The 20,935-nt window shown below is 43.5% G+C and overlaps 1 protein-coding gene across 2 annotated transcripts in view; it reads right to left on the minus strand.

Annotated features, from left to right (window-relative positions):
* Nucleotides 1-20,799, minus strand: part of prkd2 (protein kinase D2) — a 37,831-nt gene extending 17,032 nt beyond the window's left edge. For both annotated transcript variants that reach the window (XM_041940153.1, XM_041940152.1), the window contains exon 1: nucleotides 19,804-20,799. In XM_041940153.1, the coding sequence (XP_041796087.1) occupies nucleotides 19,804-20,130 (327 nt within the window). In that variant the 5' untranslated portion in view covers nucleotides 20,131-20,799. The remainder of the gene's footprint in view (nucleotides 1-19,803) is intronic.
* Nucleotides 20,800-20,935: the final 136 nt, after the last annotated feature.

Here is a 20,935-nt window from a genome sequence, read left to right on the forward strand (position 1 = left end):
ACAAAGCCCAGATCAGAGGAGACTCCCAGCTCTGCCCAAATCCACAGACAGCCCTCAGCCGAAGTCATTTGTAAGCCCCATGACGCTGTTTGATGCCAGCCTCTGTGCCGTTTACCCCACGCTGTCACTGTTACTGCTTGCTTCTTCCCTGAGCAACTCGAGACACATGGCAAGTCATATTATGCTGCGTCTACTGTCCAAAACATACACAATGCACCGACCACGACTGCAGTTGCCACGTCTGTGCAGACCACAAGTCTTTACAGCTCTACTGAAAAGCACAATATCTCTACTCCCCAAAACCACAGTTCCCTCAGAGAAAATGACCGTTTTCTTCTTTTCTCCTCTCCCTGTTCCAGTTTTCAGTGAAAGTACAGGGTGGGAGGAGCACAGAAAGCCGCACATTACTTCTGTCTGTATGAAAATTACATTATTTGTCTTGTAATTGCATAATGATCGTGACATGTTTGTGCACTGTATATCTATGAGGGTAGAGGTTGGGAGAATTGTTGCAAGTATGTGTGCCTGCAGACAAAGAGCTGGCTGTATTATCATACGTACTGTAGTATAGTGTAGTGTGGTTTGCCTGGAGACAGGGCTGTGTCTCAGGCTGGTTTCTTTGGGTTACCAGGGATCAGGTTGCCCTGCATTGCCTGCACTATTCCTGCAACTCTCCGGGCCAATGAAGCCATTATGAGCGAAATGAATTATGGACTAGGCTTTCTTTGCCCCAACCCCCTCCCTCTTTTTCTCCCATCACTCTTAATTTCCTTCTCAGTCCCTTCTTTATTAACCTCCTTACTTTTTGTCTGGGCCATCCAGCATATTTTTTTTTCTCATTCTGTCTACTTTTTCATTCAGAAATCAGTGTCTTTTTTTCTGCAACATATGTTTCATGCACCTCTCTGAAGAGGAACAACATACAGTGGCATGAAAAAGTTTTTGTTTTGTACGATTCTAGAGTGACAGAAGGTAACCAAACGTAAGTTTGGGCACCCCAAAAGATTTGATTTCTCAAGACAACTTTTACCAAGATCTCAGACCTTAATTAGCTGGATAGTTCTATGGCTTGTTCACAAATCATTGTTTGGAAACACCAAATCATGCAAATTTCAAAGTTTTATAAATACTGTGACTCTTCAAACCTTGTCCGAACAATCAGCAGTCATAGGCTCAGTTACCAGGAGTGGTGGAGGTCAGATTGAGGTCTGGAGGACCAAGAAAACTTTCCAGGAGAACTGCTCTTAGGACTGCTAGACGGCTTGACTGCAAAAGACCTTCAGGGACATTTGGCAGACTTTGGAGTGGTGGAGCACTGTTCTACTGTGCAGCAACACCTGCACCAATATGACCTTCATGGACGAGTCATCAGAAGAAAACTTACTGCATCCTCACCAAAAAAAACATCCAAACATCCTGATGCATTTTGGAAACAAGTCCTGTGGACTGGTGAAGTTAAAATAGAACTTTTGGGCTGCAATGAGCAAAGATATGTTTGGAGAAAACGGGTGCAGAACTTCATGAAAAGAGCACCTCTCCAGCTGTTAAGCATGGGGGTGGATCGATCCTGCTTTGGGCTTGTGTTGCAGCCAGTAACACAGGGAACATTTCACTGGTGGAGAGAAGAATGAAATCAATTAAATACCAACACATTCTGGAAGATGATGAAGATGAAGATGAGATGAAAAGAGGACGGCTTCAATAACAGGATAATTATTCGAAACACACCTCAAAATCCACAATGGACTACCTCAACAGGTACAAGGTGAAGGATTTACAGTCTCACACTGTCAATCCCCACTCACTCACAATCTCTCAGAAACGTAAACATCATTGAAACTCTGCCCAAGACTCTTAGCTGGCAACAAATAGCCTTTACAAGCTGTGATAGTTGCCAAAGAGGGTGTCGCTAAGTACTGATCATGAAGGGTGCCCCTACTTGTGCTTTGGGCCCTTTTCCTTTTTTGTTATTTTAAAGGGTAAACGATGGGAATAAAAAGATAATCGTGCTTAAAACATTAAACAAATGTGTCATCTTTAACTTTATGCTGTTTGGAAATCAGGTCATCTGATTTTTGAAATCAGAATTTTTGACCGAGGGTACACAAACTTTACAAAAGACCTGTAAAGTCGACTAAAGAGAAAAATGGATGCACAAGGAAAGGCATTCTGTCATCTTTTCTGAGCTTTAAAAGCCACTAACGTTGTCCTCAATGTGGTCCACTCCCTCTCTCGCAGGCTGATGTGATGTTAAGGTTGGCCAGCAGTGCTCATTCTCTCCAATAGCTTGACTAACCTACTTTCTTCAAAGGTTTGATGGTGTGTTTTGTTCGGGACATGATGAAATCATTTTCCATGGAAACGTGTTTCTGGCGAGTTGGTGGACTAAAGCAGAGTAACTACGCCAGTTAACATTACAATTACTTTTAAGGAATAACAAAACTGACTCCTATTGAATGCCGAAGTATGCAGAAGCTAATAAGAAAGTATAGAGCCCACGAATCTAAAAATCTACAAAGACAGACTTTAAAGATTATTTGTCTCCATTTTTACTGAACTATTTCAGTCCCAAGACATAAAAGTTTAGGTTCTGCTTCTATTTACTGTATGTGCCTTTAAGGTCACTATTGGCTTTAAATATGGATGGATTTAGAGCTGCAATGAATATTATTACTAATTTTTGACATTTGATCTTTAAATTGAGCTTTTTGATGGACCATATATGCAGGAAAGGATGTGGAATTTAGATTCAACAAGAGAGGGTCTGCTACAAAATGCAGGTTATTGGGATCATGAAGTGTGCTGTTGCTACGACAATCTCCAGATTACATACACACTCACACAAAAGGATGGAAACACTCAAACAAAACAAGTGAAGTCACTCTGTGTGTACACTACACACACAAAAACATCTTTCTCATCATATCAGTGTGATGTCATGGAACAAGGCCTTTGTGAGTGAAATTTGAGCTCAAAAGCATTGTATTCAAACACACAAACACACACACCATGCTGCCATTTCCTCTCCTCTGTGCCCCCCCGGTCAGACCGTGTGATGCAGGTCACAAATACAGAGGCAGTGATTGAGATGTCAGAAGTACAACAAGTGCAGACAAACTGTAACCTGTGTTATACGAAACAATGATCCTTCTTCCTCTTCCAGTTCACTTTACATTTGTGCTGCTACACACACATTACGGGAGCATTGCATCAGCTTCTTGTAATGATAAAGTGTTCTGACGCCATATTCTAAAACAATCAGGACAAAACGTATGAGATCTAACTGAAAGGACTGCCGGGGCGTGCAGAGTTTCTCTCAAACACTTCAGCAACAGGTTAGCATGAAACATCAAAGCGTCGATGTCCAGTCGAGTCTGTTTCACGTCAGCCTTCGGGTCTTGTCGAACGGCTGTAGCTTCTAAATATAGACCCCCCTTTATATAAAGACGCTGCATGTGTGAAGAACACAAAGACTTTTATGTCCTGCTGAGAAAGTCGCTTGCTTCTGCTTTTCATCCTCCCCATCACTTCCCCTCCAGCAGCTCAGCATGAGCCACCTTCGGCCACCGAGCCACACAAACACTCACACACTGCGCTCACACACAATCAGGTTAATGCAGCGGCTTCAGTGCCATCTAACCAAAGCTGTGCAGCTTACAGGCATGTGGCAAACCCAGGTGGTTACTGTTCAACAAAGCAGATCGAGCCTGGTTTTTGTTTAATCACTAACTGATGGAATTATTCTTATAAAAGGGTATTTGCACAATCTTATGTTTGCTTTTTGCTTCATACCCCCCTTATTTTTACCTCATCTTAACGATGCAAAATGGCTCAAAGTAAAGAAACTTTAAAGAGCCTGCAACACAGCTAACTCACATCAGGAGCACGATACTCGGGATGTGACGACCAACTGCTTCGTCAGCTGTTAGGGGTTGTTGCTGGTGGTTTCTTTGGCATCAACATGTTTACAGGTTTTTCTCACATAAAGGGAAACTCCACAAGGTGCGTGACCTAACAAAGAGAGGACTTTTCTGGCTGCCTTCACTGTTACATTGTTTGAGTTCTGTATCAATGCCATTCTATACACCATATGCCGTTATTTTTACTCATTTATTTAGTAAGTAGTAGTAGTAGTGCCAGTAGCATTACAAGCAATTTTTTGTAGTATTATGATTTTGAGTATTGACAATATTATGAGTTTTATGTTATCCATTACCTCCACCACACAGGAAACTGCAACCTTGAGCATGTGATTCATAGCTCTTCAAAGGTGTGAAGTAACGTGTATAAACATATAATGTGGGTCTGGGGAGGAAGAGTGATGGTACGATAAATATAAGGCAGTTACCACAGCTGCAGAGAACACACACACACACACACACACACACACACACACACACACACACACACACACACAGTGATGACAATATAATGTCAAAGACAAAAACTGCGATGGCAGTTAATTTATGGAGATAACGTTGATGTAGGATATTTCAACCCTTCAGCCAGTTCATCAAGACTTCAAAATGACCCTGAAGTAACCGCTGAACTGCCACATTCTGGGTCAGCTGACTAAAATATCACTTTTACGTACCTGGGTTAAGAAGTAGTTAAGACTGAAATGGGATAAAAATGATACTCTGTCCACTCTAAACTGCTCTTTGCAGTTGTTGCTTTGTTGTTGGTGGTGTTTTTTTTGTTTTTTTAATAGTGCAGTGAAGAACGACTGGGGGGCTGAGTTGTTACAGAGTGACAGGAGCTGGATTTGTGTTTACATAGTGAAGTACGTTACAGAAACACTGCGGTTCTGCAGAATCAATCAGGCCAGACTCCAGCAGCAACAACACACGATCAACAATCCAGAATCGGCATGGATGAAGTACAAAACGTGCCGTGCGCGACTCTTTAGCTCTGTAAACAGTGTGACCTCCATAGCCCTACATGGTGCTCCACACCGATGTGTTTCTGCAACAGAAGCTGGTTCTCACAACAGGAACCTGATCCAGCCATTTTATGGTCAAGGGGAAACACACTGCATCCCTTCAAACAACAGACATTGTTTAAACATCCACGTCTTGCTGTGTAACAAATCATACAACCTCTTGCACACGTGTGTGCATGTACGCACATTCTCCAGGATCGTGATGGAGGGTTGTAATGCACTGTACTGTGTGTGTGTACACATTTAAACATTTCTATTTGCATAAACCATCCTTACACAAATTGTTGGACCACAACTCCCCCCTATCCTTGTTAACATGTCGGGCACGGGACTCAGAAAGAACCACCCCACCTTTCTGAAAGTGTTTAATGAGGGGTTGCCGTGGCAACGGCCATGTAAAGACGTCAACGATCTGCCCTCATTAGCTCCTGACAACAACTTGGCGCAACGCAGGAATTTTTCCCTTTGTGCTGACAGTGTTGGGGATGGAACAAGCGTGTTACTGGGCCAGCCTTCTATTTTTAACCCCAGTGAGGTCACGCGCTGACAAAGAGATGGAGCAGATGATAAAAATGACGGCGATCCCTGCCCACCCCGCCCTCTCTGCCCTCTCTACCCACCTGTAGAGTCTGTGCTGCGCACCATGCTGCCTTTAAGAACACAAAAATCAAGCTGTTGTTTTAACACATTCGCAACACGTGTTAAGTCACAGGAGTGAGTGATAGCTCTGTGCCAGCAGGACAAGGAATGAAGTGACACCCGTGACGTCAGCTAACCGCCGGGCTTGGCAGGCACAAAGAAGGAAAACAGAACAAGCACGAATCAAAACAGAATGTGCGTACGCAAGGAAGGACAACTGAAAAGATGCATGACGTGGTGCAGTTTCCCATGCTCTCATGATGTCACAAACCATGACCTCTTCACTCACTTCACTCAAGTTTTTGATTAACTTGCTCTCTGAGTTACTTTCCACAGGCCGCAACCTGTTCTGAGCCTTCCTGTTTCTGTCAGAAGTATTCGTCTGTTTATCGCCGTCAACTCTCCTCACATAGACATAAACACACACTTGCACACGGAAATAACCACACAGGAGAGAAAGTACCTGTGCGACTGCACACACATGTGGTAAGAGGCGCAGAGCCAGTAGTTTGCTTGTGCAGCGGGATACGGTTTATCAGTGGAAATAATTAGAATCCATTCAGTACGCCCATGATCTTTGCAATCAGACATTAAAGGCCAAATGCAAAAGCTCCCTTCTTCCTGGATTTGATGTGTTTCCTGTTGGAACAGGATACCAATGGGACATTGAGATAGGCAGTTTTATGTATTGCATGAGGCTAAAAAATCGTGTGCTCTCAAAATGAAAATGCATCTCTGTGCAGCTTTCAGTCACTTTTTTTGTTTAGGCCCACTGACTTACGTGGCAGAAGCGACTATAGCTGCACATATATGTTTCTCACAAGCTGCCAGGTCAAACCAAAGCAACAAGGCCAGTAATGCTCAAATTACTTTTAAAAAATAACCAGCAAAACTTGGAAAATGGGATGCCCACATTTCTCTGTTTCATGAGTGTGAAGTATGTAAGTAGGAGCTGAGAAGTCCTTAGTACATCAGACTTTGTTGCTTTGAGTTTGATTGTGAGTGTTTCTGCCCCTGAATGGTCAAATATTACTTAATGCAGTCACATTGATTGGAGTCTGTCAAAGCATGTGAAAGTTGTTTTCAGCATTTTGTATTGGTTGGCAGCTTCTTCTGTTCTTAGTAATGAGCAAGATTACTGTACTGTTTACTTTATGTTTTCATGTTTTGTGTGTGTGTGTGTGTGTGTGTGTGTGTGTATGTGTGTCATCCTGCAGAGCAAAGACATAATCAGGTTTACATTCCTGACCTGCTAGTTTCTGCATACCAGAGATAACTGTGTAGACCTGAGAGACTGCAGGGGAGAGTCTAAATGTTGCACACACACACATACACACACACACACACAAAAACATCAGGCACAAGACCCATAGACATTCAAACAACCAAGGTCGAATACACACAAACACAAAATCCTTCAGCAAAAATGTAAATATGCACACAAATATAGATTCCTACACAACACACGAACATGCATACCCAATAATTCCACATCAAGCACAAAAGCCAAAGAAACGCAAACAGCCTGGGTTTAATGCACAAACACACAGACACACACGTGCGTGCACACACACACACACACACTCACACACACAGCCTAATCACTGCTTGCCTTATCCAAACCTTAACCACTTACCCAAAAATCTGCTGTAGTTCAACTGGCGACACACCTTTTGTCCCCGGTTGCACAAGCCGCCTTGTTTGTAGTATGTGCCTGTGTATGCATGTGCATGTGTGTATTACTCGTGTGGTGCGGACATAAACCTGTTTACACCGTCATATTATGGAGACTTGCCTTCCTTATGGGGACAAAATGCAGGTTCCCATAATGTAAATCATTATATTTTAAGGTGAAGACTTGGGTAAAGGTTAGGATAAGGGTTAGGTTTAAGCATGTAGTGGTAATGGTTAGGGTAAGTCTCGAGGAAATGAATGTAAGTCTATGGAATGACCCCAAGAATGATGGAAACACGGGCGTGTGTGTGTGTCTGTGTGTGTGTTTGCATTTGCATGTATGACTTAGGCTACTTTCAGGGAGACATTTCAGACTCAAGACTAGTGGCTAGGTTGTGTGTGTGTGTGTGTGTGTGTGTGTATGTGTGTGTGTGTGTCTAAGTGGAAGAGGCTTAGTCTCGAGCAGGAGCACAGGGACAAAGCGTCTCATTCTGCTCCAAGCATCAAGGAGGACGGGGAGGTAACACGAGAGCCGTGACCAGGCATGAGAGAGGGGTCTGGGGATAAAGCAGACACGCACTGCCAGTCTGAACCAGCCTTTGTTGGTAGCCCCCACCCATCCTCCTCCTCCTCCTCCTCCTCTGTCTTTCCTTGGCTTGGTTCTGAGCAGGTAAGCCGATAGGAACCTTGGATTTAGTCCACTCTGTACAATGAACAACTCACTGATTCATGACTAGAAGGAGAGACAGAAAACAGGCCTTCATGAGAGAAGAGAAGGCAAGCCTGAGTGTCGAGTGAAGGCCAAATGAAGATGGAAACAAAATGTGACTGCTGATGCTAGAACTACTTTACCAGACTTCTGTGTGTTTCAACACGGAATACAACAGCAAGGTTGTGTATTAAATATTTCACAGAAACTATACGTTATCATTTTGTCTCTTTCAGTAAAACTAGGATCACCACCTCATGGTAGTGTCCCTCCAATGAACAGTCAAGTTGCAGTTTGCATCCATGTCTGTCCAGACTCATATATGTAATTTTGTGTGGCCACAAAGACATTTGACCAATAAAATCTAATCAGTTCGTCCTGGAGTCCAAGTGAACGTTTCTGCCAAATTAGAAGAAAATTCACTCAAGGCGTGACCGGGATGCTGTGTTGGCGAGAATGGGACAGTCAGACGGAGGGATTTATTGGTGCATTTCAGTGGCAGTTTGCATACCTTCAAAAATACACTAAACAACACTGAAGTAAGTATATAAATTGTCTTCTGGTTTGTCAAGTCTTCATCAAGGAGTTGACAGGAAATGACGGGGCACAGAGATGCCGGATGACAAGCAATTAGACGCCCAGCTGGACTCAACCAGGCACGCTGCAGTTACATGCACAGTGACCTGAACCCCAAAGCCACAACAGCAACATGATTTAGACATCACTTAAAATAATTGCTTTGCATTGAAAACTGGGCAAAATACTGTAAATGTACACAGTTGAACTTATTTTCAAGCTCGGTCTGAAGTAGCGGTGCACTAAAAAGCATTTATCACCAGACAGCAGCATCTCCATGTTTCTGAAAGAGAATGAAAATTTGTAAACTTAACTTAAATAATTAAAATATAAACATTGTTAGTGGGCACAGTAACACCCAGCAACCTCTCTTTGTGTTTGGTCTCAATGAACTATTATTTGATGCAAATGTATAATTCACTTAAACACAGGAGGATATTTGAATATGTGCATCGTCTCTGATGTGTCTGCAAAGATCTTTTGTTTCATCGGCCTTGAGAGCGCAGGCATTGGATGATGGAGATTATATCAAAATGCCGGACATCGGCCTAATATTAATCAGCCAACTGATTAATCAGTCTACCACTACTCTGAAGCATCTGTTTACATTCATTTTTTTTTTATGCAATTATTTTTCATAGTGATTATGTCTTTGTGTCGGAGTGTTATTTCGGTGCATTAGAGGTTTAGCTGCACTAATTTCAATGTGATGGTGCGTACTGCATGTTGGTTACATGGTTCATTGACTGCACAGTCTTTTTGCTGGTGGAGCAATGCAGCAACACATGGTGCACCTACAGTACAGGGTATAAAAGAAGAAGGAGAAGCGAAAGCAAGTCCCTCATTGTCATAATTTATTCAAAAAAATTGATTCCGGTGATTTATTTCCATTACAACTTTTCGAACTTCTATACCAAATTTTGCCTCTTTTTTTGCCCTCGACAACTTAAGATCAAGCCAGATTTCCTTGTGACACGACCATAAACTGGCTAGTTCTTACATGTACCTTAAATCAGTATATTGTCTCTACAGAACTCACAGAAACGATTGTTTGACAATCGCATTAAAAAAAGGAGCGTGGGCCGTTATAATTTCTCTGCATGGCTGCTCATGAATCACAATGTGACGCTTCAGTCACTGTCAGCATCTGCCGCTGTACTCACATCAGAAAAAATCCCCATATTATAACGCTGCCTTCAGATCTAGCGCAACACCAACAACAATAATCAAATGAGTGACAATGATAGTAACTGAGAAATGAGTAATGTTAACACAGGTGGCTCGGGGGTCTCTGGTGACATCTTCTCACATTTACAAGTTAAGATCTTTGGCAGCTTGATGAGGAGGTGTGAACATAAAGAAAAACACACACATGCAGTGGGTTGCCAGAGGAGGGTTTGCACGCTCTGCATGTGCCAAGAGGGCCACGGACACAGAAACACTTGCTGCATGCTGAGGGCCACAATAGGCACATTACTGCACTCTGAGTCATCCCCCTTCCTTTATGCCCCCTCCTCTCTCCTATGTGTGCCATTGCTTTAAGGGAAGAAAGGACTGAAAAGAAAGGGAGAGCGCAAACCCTTGAGGCTACACACTGAACTCCAGTCATATGACAAACACGTGGCTACATTTGCGCAGCGCCGAGTTGCTGTTGCTTCAAGTCTTACCTTACCAAAGTGTTTTTTATTGAAAACTGTAATCATAAATGCTCTGAAGCAGGCTATAGCTTGTGTTTTGCTCCGCACAAACTCTGCATGGACGCATGCATGAGAGACACCCTCTTTTCAGTATGATGCACACCTGCAACCACATCTACAGCGCATGATGATAAAGTTCAGTGATTATTCTGATCAAAGAGGCTGCATAGCACGGATGACTGGGCAGAATATGTCATATCCAGAATATGTACAGAATTGATTGATCATTAAAGTGTTTTTAAATACACGTATTCACTTTGTGGCTGAGCGTGAGGCTACAGTGTTGATTAGTGAGCTGTAGAGGTGCTGGTAGGTGGGTTTTCTTAACTTTGGGAAGAGATAGGCTAGATTTTTCTTCCTGTTCCTAGCCTTTGTGCTAAGTTAAGCTTATAGTATTCTGGCTCTAGCTTCATATTTAACAGACATGGGAGCAGTGTTGAAATAAAAGTCCTGCATGTTATGTACAAATGTTACGTAAGTTAAAGTATTGGCTTCAAAATATACTTTAAATGTGGCAGCAGGTAAAAGTGGAGCTAATTTTAACTACTTTATATATTGCTGGGTAGAGTAAATCTCATCATATCCTATAATAATATGTAATATGTAATGAATTAATAAACTTAATGGTTGGTTATATTTTGTATTATTAATGTCAGTCTGCTGAGTAACTAAAAGTATCAGGTAGATGTAGAAGAGTAAAAAGTACAATATTTGCCTCTGAACTGTAGTGGAATAGTAGTAGGAAGTATAAAGTAGTATTGAGTAAATGAGTGAAGTACAACTACCTTAAAATTGTACCTAAGCACAGTACTTGAGTACATGTACTTAGTTACTTTCCACTATTGCATTAGAGGTATCAGATCTCTCACCTACCTCTCTGCAAGAAAGCAGAAAAAGCTTTGTCTAACTGTTGCTTCTTCCACTGCCCAGCTGTCAATACTGATGTCATGTGTTTATCTTCTGAGGTAAGACTCCGATTTTGCCCATTTCCCCTCTTAATTGAGCGTCTTCTTCATGCAAATACTCACACACAGGCACCTCACAATGTGTCTGGGCCACACTAACACACACCTCACTAGTCCCCAGACCAAGCCAACCCACCCTGTCAACCTTTACACTGATCCCGTTGTCTGCTGCCTTCTCAAGAACACACTCTCACACACACATTTCACACACCTGATTTTGTAACGGTAAGTAGGTTTCAGGCCCTTTTGAGGATGAAATTGAAGTTTATCAGCCAGGTCCTGCCAAGCAGTGGTATGATGATGATGTAGGAAGAACTCCGCTGATACAAGCTTGAGTTAAAGAGACCTTTATTAACAAGCAGTATCAGATCAGATGCCGGCCATCCGAGAGAGCTTCAGGGTCAGATCAGAAGACTCTGCCCTTAACATAAAGACAACACAATATATAGCATGGCATTTCGTCTTACTCCACCCATACTTTTCCTAATTCAAAAACCAGATCATGTTCTGGGCATATGTGCCACTGAGGAATGTTTTCCTTTGCGACAAGCTATATCTATCTCTTTGAGAGGTTTACGTCCTAATAGCCCCTCTATAAACTTTACCACCTTTGGTGTCCCTTTCCCTGCTCTGACCCTATGTGGTCTCACATACTACAACTAAAAGTAATCTACATTTAAACATCAGTTTACCCCAATTATGCTTAATCTAACATATATTTGGTATTTAGTTAATCTGATCATATACCTCAAAACCACGTCATTAATGCAAGATGCCACGCTGTGCTTCCACTTCTTCCTCACATGGAGTTATTATGAATCAAAACCAGGATACGCTTAACTTCACTAAATGCAGCCAAAGAACCAAAAGTGTGACACAAAGTCTGGTCTTTTATAATTCAGTCACTTTGCAGCTATTTTGATGGCAGACGCTAACAGGACGGGCCTCGCTAACATCAGCCTCTCTCTGTGTTATGAAAATGTGTGTGTGTGAGTGTTTATCTATCGCTAATCTGCGGTGCTCTCCCTGCTCTCAAAGAGCCCTGTGTTGTGCTGTTTCTCTGACATGCAAAGAAATTCTCTCTAACCAGCCGGTACAAACTCTCCACACGGTGAGTTCCCAGCGAATGGCGCTCGCCGCTCCTCTGCGGCTCCCTATTGGATTACGGCACAAAACCGTTTTTACCGATGCTAATCGCTGGATTAGTATCATAAGGTCTCCTTTGCTCAGATCAAGAGAAGGAATGTAGCCCCAGAAAAACACAAATGACAAAAATCAGGTTGGCCCTAAATGATAATTCTGCTTTACTGAGGGCTTATTTTACTGGGCCATCCTTTCTGCTGGTAAGAAGACTCTCTCAGTTTTCATGCCACATCTGCTTTATACTGCATGAAAACCTTCTCCTGTAGTTTGTTAAATCTCTGCAGCCATCTGAGGGCAGCAGGACAGACATGTTGATAAATCTGCAGCCTCTGATTGGACACGTGCCCCACCAGAGCGCAGTGCCGTTCAAATGGCCATCCACTGTGTTTACCTTGATCAAATCCCATGCAAATGACAAACGACTGAGGCTGAGTGGATTATAGTTATAGTCCAGGTAGTTGTGCTGATGGACCATCATGTATTTGTCACTTGTTTCCTCCTCTTTTCTTCCTCATCCTCTCCTTCTTCCTCTTGCTGCTCAAAATGCCCTTTCTGCATGTTTCTCTAGAGATTCATTTAGCTGAGACTTTACACACAGTTTGTCCTGAGGGGCTTCCGTAGCCCAGTAGTTTGATTTGCGCTGCCATTGTTATGACCCTCTAGTAGTTGGAAAATGCTCAGTGTATCTTAAGGTATATCAAGCCAGTTTGTTTATAATTGCTACCCGTTACTATGTTGCTGCATACCATTATTATGTCTGATCCAGCGCTTATGTTCTCTTATCTTTTGTTTTAGGCTGTGTGTGTACTTTTGCCAACATAAATCTTATCACATGGGCATCTGACTAAACAGACCACATTTTCTCCTGGTTACTCAACGTGATCACAATGTGCCATTGGTGGCAAAGGCTGTGAGTTAAAGACCTAGGTGATGCAGAATGAACATGTTTTACCTGCTCAGGTATTGTGCTGTGTGAATTAGAGACACATGACTTCAGGGTTTAATGACAGTTCTGCTGATGAACCCTCCAGCATTTCTCATTCGTCAGCCCACGTGGTGATTAACCACTTTTGCTTTGTGCATTCTCACAAACTGTCATCTCAAGATCACCATCAAACTCTTCAGATCTCCATCTGTCATCCCACCTCTCCTTCTCTTCCTGCCCTGGGCTCCGGGCAGCAGTGTGCCATTTGAATAATCAAATGTCTTACTAAGCTGTCCCTGCAGCACACCGCCAACAACAAGGAGACACCGGGCACGGTCGGCCATGCAAAGCTGTTCCGCTACCATGCAAATATAGCAAAGAGAGAGAGAAACATACACGGCGAGAGAGAGAGGCAGAACTGAAGGGTGTATCCCCTTGAAAGTACACACCATTTCCCTTAAAGCAGTGAGGTTTTAGCAGATAAAGTGATGATGACCTCTGCGTGCATTTGAACATCTCGCTTGTTATCTTCACTCAGTCACCAAATGTCATGCAGCTCGATAGAGGTGTGGTTTGCTCTCTCACTTGTACGTCCACCTGACAGTCATGCTAATTGAGCAGCATTTATTCATGGACCAACAGAGGTTTGGGCTGATAAGCACATCGTGTTTGCCCAGTCACTCTGACTCATACTGTGCGAGAGGCTTTTTAATAATCCAAGCAGCAACGCCGAAGCCTCCTCATTACATTAGATCAATACACAGATAAAACTGTGGCTGTAGATTGTAATTCGGACCAAATTAAGCCAGAGTCCTCACCTACAGCGGCGCTAAACGCTTAACTGTGTTGTTTTCACGCAAACAATAAGACCTTGTCTGTCACACTGGGCCTTTATCTGGAAAATCAGAGCCAACTGTTACTTTACAATGTGTGTGTGTGTGTGTGTGCGCGTGTGTGTGTTTGTGTGCAGAACACATGTGCAAGAGAGTGAGGTAAACAGGAGGTGGTGTGCATGGTCCCATTCCCAGGGCCAAACTCTTCTCCAGGGAGAGAGATAAAGAAACAGCTCCTTCCAAAACGGAGGTGGAAACAATGGCCAGGGCAGGGACTTGCAGTGCAGCTGTGTGTGTATGTGTGTGTGTGCACGATTGCTGATATTTCTTTGTGTTTTCAGCCACCTCACTAAAGAACAAAAGAAACTTCTGTCCTTATTCCTCTTTATTCGCAGCAGTTTAATCAGAGAGCTTCTCGTTAGGTGCAGAAATAGATTTTACGTGCCGGCTGATGATGTCGCCGCACTAACTGGCATCCTCCTGCACATTAAAGTGACCCGCCGGATCCGACACAGCTCGCTAGCTGTTAAATGTGTCGTAACTCGTCACAGATTAGTCTGCAGACATGCTGAACAATCCAGTAATGTGACCACAGCCGACGCTGACAGGACTCAACAGGTTCTCGCTTGTGCACACACACACAGTGTAACACACCCAGTGACGTGAACACAAATGTAGTGTGTCTCATTGATGACGAAATGCAACAAGTTGTTGGTATTGGAAGAACAGAAACCGTTAAACTGACACACCTTTTGGCAAACTGGGTGAAGGGGGGAATGCAAATCTAGACGTGACCATGCAGCATGTTAAATGCACCGCTCTGTGGCTCCTTGTGTTTTTGAATTTTAAGTCTTAACCTGTCAGCAATGTCTAATATTTACTGGAAAATATGAATCATTCCAGCTGAGGTAACCACTTGACAAATGGGAGCATAGGATTTTTGACTCACCATGTCCTAGAAAGTAGGACATGATGTGTCCTGTGTTGTCCTCTGTTGTCAAAGAGGCAAGAGTGTGAATTCTCCCTTAATTTTCCACTGGCTTGAAGTGCGTGCAAGAGGTCAAACGGCCGAAAGAAAAGGTAGACTAGTGGGGAGGGCAGCGGCAGTGGGGGGGAAAGTGGATGAATGGGAGGTGGGATGCTGGGAGGAAGAGGAGGCAGAGCGTGAGAGGAAGTCCATGATAAGGCAGGCAGAAGGGGCCGGAGATGAGCAGATAAGGAGAGGAAGTACAGGATCTAAAAAGGAGGTAGAGAAAGGCACGAGAGGAGGAAGAGCAGGAGGTAGTTCTCCCAAAGACAGTAAGAGGAAACAGACGTCTGAAGCTTTTTATCCCAGGACTCAAAGAGGAGAGGAGAGAAAAGGAAAGCAAAGGAAAGGAAAGGAGTCGAGAGGTAAGGAGAGGAGAGAAAAAGAAAGCAAAGGAAAGGAAAGGAGTGGCGAGGTTAGGAGAGGAGAGAAAAAGAAAGGAGTGGTGAGGAGAGGAAAGGAAAGGAGAAGAAAGGAAAGCCATGTATTATGCTAGCTACCTGAATCTGAAAATCATTATTATTTTAATGGAAAATAAATTATTCACAGACTGTATATATTTTCAGGAAACGCCTCACAGATCATCATCATCAGGAAAGACAAAGCATCCAAGTCTTATTTCTAAGCTGTAGAATAAGAACATTGTAAATTGGGGAGGGGGGCAAGAAGGTAAGATGAGGAAAGGAAATAGTGACAGAGGCAAACAGAAGGAGGTCAGCGAGGCCTGGCCAACAAAAAAGAAAATACACCAGAGCTGCATCATGGTTGAATGGAGACAGACCTCTGGTTTCCAGGCCACACTATTAGTTCTTGTTCCATCAGGAGGAGGCGGGGGCTGGGGCCGGCTAAATAGGATTTTGGCGAGCGCCGTTGCCAGGTGTGTAGAGTCAGGCGAGGCTTTAGAAAGGTGTGGGAAACATGGAGTCTAGTCTAGCTTGTGACTGAGGGGGGATATCTGGTCTGAGAGAGTGGGGTTAATGCTCAGAACAGGACAGTACAGGCATTAACTCCGTGCTGGTGTTGGGACTTGAAGCCAGGGGAGAGTGTGCGCCTCCGCAGAGAAGTGAATGGAAAAACGTGTCAATGGAACACAAGGAGGGAGCCTGTGAATAAACAGAACTGGTGACTCACCCTTTCTGGGATGGGAGAGATGACCGTGGGCGGGGGTGTGGGGTACCGAACTGCCTTTTGCTGCCCCTCTAAACACACCAATGTAGGCATTCATGCGTGCACACGGGGTCCAACTCATGTGTCGCACTCAGCTGGCTGGACCAGGACAAGCTGTCTATTGTCCAAATCTCCCACCTAAAGCTGTAGCTCCGAGCAGGGCAGGAGCTCTGTATTTAGGGGATTGGGGGGGATTGCAGAATGTGTGTGTGTGTGTGTGTGTGTGACTGGTTTAACAAGGCTTGAGAAAGATCATGATGTTTTTTGGGTTTTTTTTCTCCTCTTGCTTGATTTTCAAAAAAGTGAAAAGTAAAACCACAGGTGGCTATTGTTAACTGAGATGAGAGCGTCAATAATAATAATAATAATAATAATAATAATAATAATAATAATAATAATCAGTATGTCTAAAGCTATTTAAAATCCATGTTACAAAGTGCAGCAAACTAAAGAGACAAGTCATAAAATCATCACTTTTTAAAAGGAAACAGACAAAAAATAACAATTAGCTGCACAAAAACGAATACAGAGTAGGAAAAGGTAAGAATAAGAAAGCAAATAAAGCAATAAAAGACAGCTTGATGGTAGGAGTGTCCTAATATCTGTCTCTCATATCGTTTGGGAAGGGAGAAATGGAGCACCCAGAGAGGGAGACATGCACACAAAAGACTCAGTGTGATCTGTGGTACACTGATAAGCCAATAAGGCCAGTAATAACTTCCAAACAATCAAACTTAATGCTACAATAAACCTGTGGGTTATTATTGGCTAAATCCACATACACGCATTCAAATAACTGTTTTTGCCAGTTTTCCTTTCATTTTCCCTTATAGTATCTTTTAGATCAGATAAAATCATCTTATTCCAGTAGTATCACATTATTATTTATGGTCTTGTTCCAGCTCTTCGCTGTCCTGTTGCTGGAGCAGTGGGACTGAAGATGCTGAAAAATGTGGAGCAAACCATGATAGAAAGCCAGTTTCTCTTCTTTTGCTGACGAGGGAGTCTTGTTCTAAATCAGATGCTGTGGAGCCGGAACCACAAACTGGTCCCCGATGTATATTTGGAATAAATCAACATTCCTTTCTCTGTCTGGAAGTGCAGAGAACGTGAAGTCTGCTGGAAGATGTAATGTAATATAAGCTTGGTTGTTTATTAATTATCCTTAAAGCGACCTCACTGCATGTCAGACTGACCTCTCCACTTCCTGCCTTCTGTTTGACACCTTTCCTGACACCAGCATGTCAGCGCTGGCATTATCCAAAAATCACTCTGCCTTTGCTGATGCTGACCAACAAGCACCGACTAGCACAATCAGAAAACACCTGATGCTTAAGCTCCTCCAAGTCCAGCTCTAAATGTAAAGACACCTTTAGTCCTTGCTGGTCACTCATGGTGACCAACAAAAAGCCTCCCAGCATTAGTGCCTCCTTGTCATGTGTCTTTTATTAGCTGTTTTTATGGCCTCATGTGATTCGAATGTACAACAAAATGTGAATCTGTGCACTTGATCTATGCAGCAAAGAGGGTTTTTGGAAATCTGAAAATTATTTTCATGTGATTTTGTCCTCTCAGGTCGCGCGAAGCAGCTGCACGTGTTGTTCTCAGTTGAAAACTATGCGAGGAAGGAACTGAATTATATGACAAAGGCAAAGAAAGAATCACAAGTCCCAAAACAACAACAACCTCTCTGACCATACGCAGGCAAGTGGCTTTGGTTTGTCAGAGAAAACACAAAAAAAGGAAGAAAAAAAAGCTGAAGCCACACTCAAACTGCACACGTGGTTGCAGTTTGATGAAGGTCGACAACACCTCTCGCTCCGACCGTATCTGTTCCCATCACGTGGAAACAGAGTTTGAAGCGGAATCAGATCCATCTCACTTAATTAAACCAAGCAACATGGCAGAGAAGCACTCATAAGAGAGGTGAAAACAAAGAGTGTTGTGCACAAAAACAGATTAGTGGAGCCGGTAAGCTGGCTGCAGAGAGCTACCAGTATTTCTTTGAATATTCACGATTGTGGCGAGTTTAACAAAGCTGCTCTGTGGAAATCTGCTAATCTAATCACCTACCAGTTTAATTGGCAGATACACATGGCCTGCTCAAACTGCAGCACCAGTGTAGGATAATGTTAGCTCCTTTGCTAATAAATTAACGCTGGCAGTCGAATAAAGACCATATTTCCCATGGCACCTGTTGTTTCCTGATGCAAAGGGAATGTTACAACTTCAGCCCCCTCCCCAACACTGCACACGTTTGCTTTGAAGTTTTCAGTTTACCGAAGAAGATGTATTTGTTTGAAGTTATCATTCCCATAGGTTTCAACTCATGCCACCAGAGAAACTCACATTAAGTCTCAGTATAGTTTGTGCTGGAGAGGCAGCGCCTGAGCCTTCAGAGAGCCTGCAAATATTTTGAATGATAGCTTTGTCCATTTTTCAGCAATTACACTCATGTTTCAGAATCAGTTAGGATCATTATTTAATGAAGTTAAAATGCTGAATGCCACATTTTAGATTGGATTTTCAGAAGTTTCAAATGTAATGCTGCTGCAGACTAAAGAAGTAAAACCAGAGCAAAACACACACAAAAGTAAAAGCCAAGGCAGTAAAAGTGTTTTCTCTACACGGACCGAAACACTGACGATTGTTTAAATTGTTTGTACTCAATTTTTTTAAAAAAGGTCTTATTTATGTCATTGTCCCTCAGCCAGGTTCCACAGCCTTTGACATCCTGGACAAATAGAAAAGCTAGAACATGAAAGTGATCAGTGAACTCTAAAAAAAGAAGAACAAAGAAATCAATGAAGCGCTCAGCAAAGACACTAAAATTGGCCTGATGTGAACAGTTGTTTTAGCATGAAATGCAAATGAGGTGAAAGAGGTGAAAGAGAGAAAGCTCACAGGCTTTGCCTTCTGACAGATAGAAGCATATATATATATATATATATATATATATATATATATATATATATATATAAATTAAGGTGCTCCTCAGCAATTAGAGGTTGATTTCCTTTTGTTTGACATCCTTGTTTGTTTTGTTTTTTTTACTAAAAAGGACCTATACAGCCGTATGGATTGACTGTGTCCCGGCCTCAGACACTAATCCCATCAAACATCCCTTTGCTGCTCTGCTGTGCTAGATGTGGCATGGCAAAGCCTAATTGAACAGCGTTCTCCTCCAACTGCGTGAGGGGAAAAATGCTAATCGCTGTAATTAGAGTGAAGCAAAGTTGTGACATTTTGTACATCCTCCCAGCCGGTCGCCGCTGTCTGTTCACGATGCCCGCTTGCATGTTTGAACCCTTTCATTTACCTATAAGAATAGTGGAGTGTAAACAGGGGGGTTTTGTGGGAGAGCGGGACACAAAAACAAAGAGAAGAAAGAGAAGAAAAGCAGCTCAGACTGGTCATCTGACAAACAGCTGGAAAGCAAACATGGACGGGCTTTGTGCATGTGCAGCTTTCCACCTGGAGAGAGTTTACACACATACATTTCCTACCTTGGTGTCAACAATGGAGCAGGCAATTTGTTTCACATATGCCAGGTCAGCAGTCTGGGGCATCAGGACAGATTCTCGGGTCAGGCCAATCTGGATGATGAAGGACACCCCAGCTGGTGTGGGAGGCAGCGAGGGCATGACAGCCCCACCGGGTCCCTGCCCTTGTATCATGTCCATAACAGGAAAACCTCCCAGACCGGGCGTAGGGGGCATGGATATGGGGTTCCCCTGGTGCATCACAGCTGAGCCGGGTGGTGAGGAGCCCCCGGGAGGAAAGAATATCTGGGCCATGGCCCCTGAGGCCATACAAGGGCTAGCGTTAGCCATTCAGAGTCCTCTCTTCTGGCTGCCTGAGGCCGTCAACATACACGCTCACAAACACGCGTCCAGGTGCAGTCTAGAGATCTCGGAAAACCCGGTCATTCAAACGGGCTGAGTGGAGGAGCGAGGGCACACACACACACTCTGACACATGGACACACACTGAACACAGAGTCCCGGGTTCCTCCGCGTCCTGTGTCCACCCCCTCCCACTGGCTCGAGGAAGAAATCCTTATCCAGGAAGCGTCCTTTTCCTCCTCTCAGCCGCTTCTTTCACGCTGTCTTCGTCGGCAGACTCCTGTTATTGTCCAAGCATGACAAGCAATGTGTGTGTGTGTGTGAGAGAGAGTCATAAAAGAAAGACACACTGAGGAGAGGGTGGGGTGGAGGCGGCGGAGGGGTGGAAATACCCTCCTCCTCCACCTTCTTCCCTGTCTCACCTCTCCCGTCCAAAGAAGTTGTTCTGCAGGGGAGAAAGTCCAAACCGGATTGTGAAACTCCTGGCCGTGGGAGGGAAAAAACAGAGAAACAGTGCCAAACTTTGTTGTGCTCCTCTCCAGGCTCTGTTACAAAATGGCCTCCTTAAACAGGAAACTGTGAGAATGAAGGAGAGCAAGAGGCTGCTCTGCAATGCTTTTACAAGTGTTGCCCTGTTTCAGTTTCAGCCCCAGTTCAGTTTTTTTGTGAAAAAGCACTCACACACACACACAGAGAGAGAGAGCTGTCTGAGGGTACCTCCCTCTCCCCCTCCCTCCTGCCCTCTCCTCTGTGCTTTTGCCACAGCCAAGGAGGAAGTGAACTGAATGACACA

The sequence above is a fragment of the Chelmon rostratus genome, chromosome 7 (genome assembly GCF_017976325.1).
Source record: "Chelmon rostratus isolate fCheRos1 chromosome 7, fCheRos1.pri, whole genome shotgun sequence".
In the NCBI taxonomy this organism is placed as follows: Eukaryota; Metazoa; Chordata; class Actinopteri; order Chaetodontiformes; family Chaetodontidae; genus Chelmon; species Chelmon rostratus.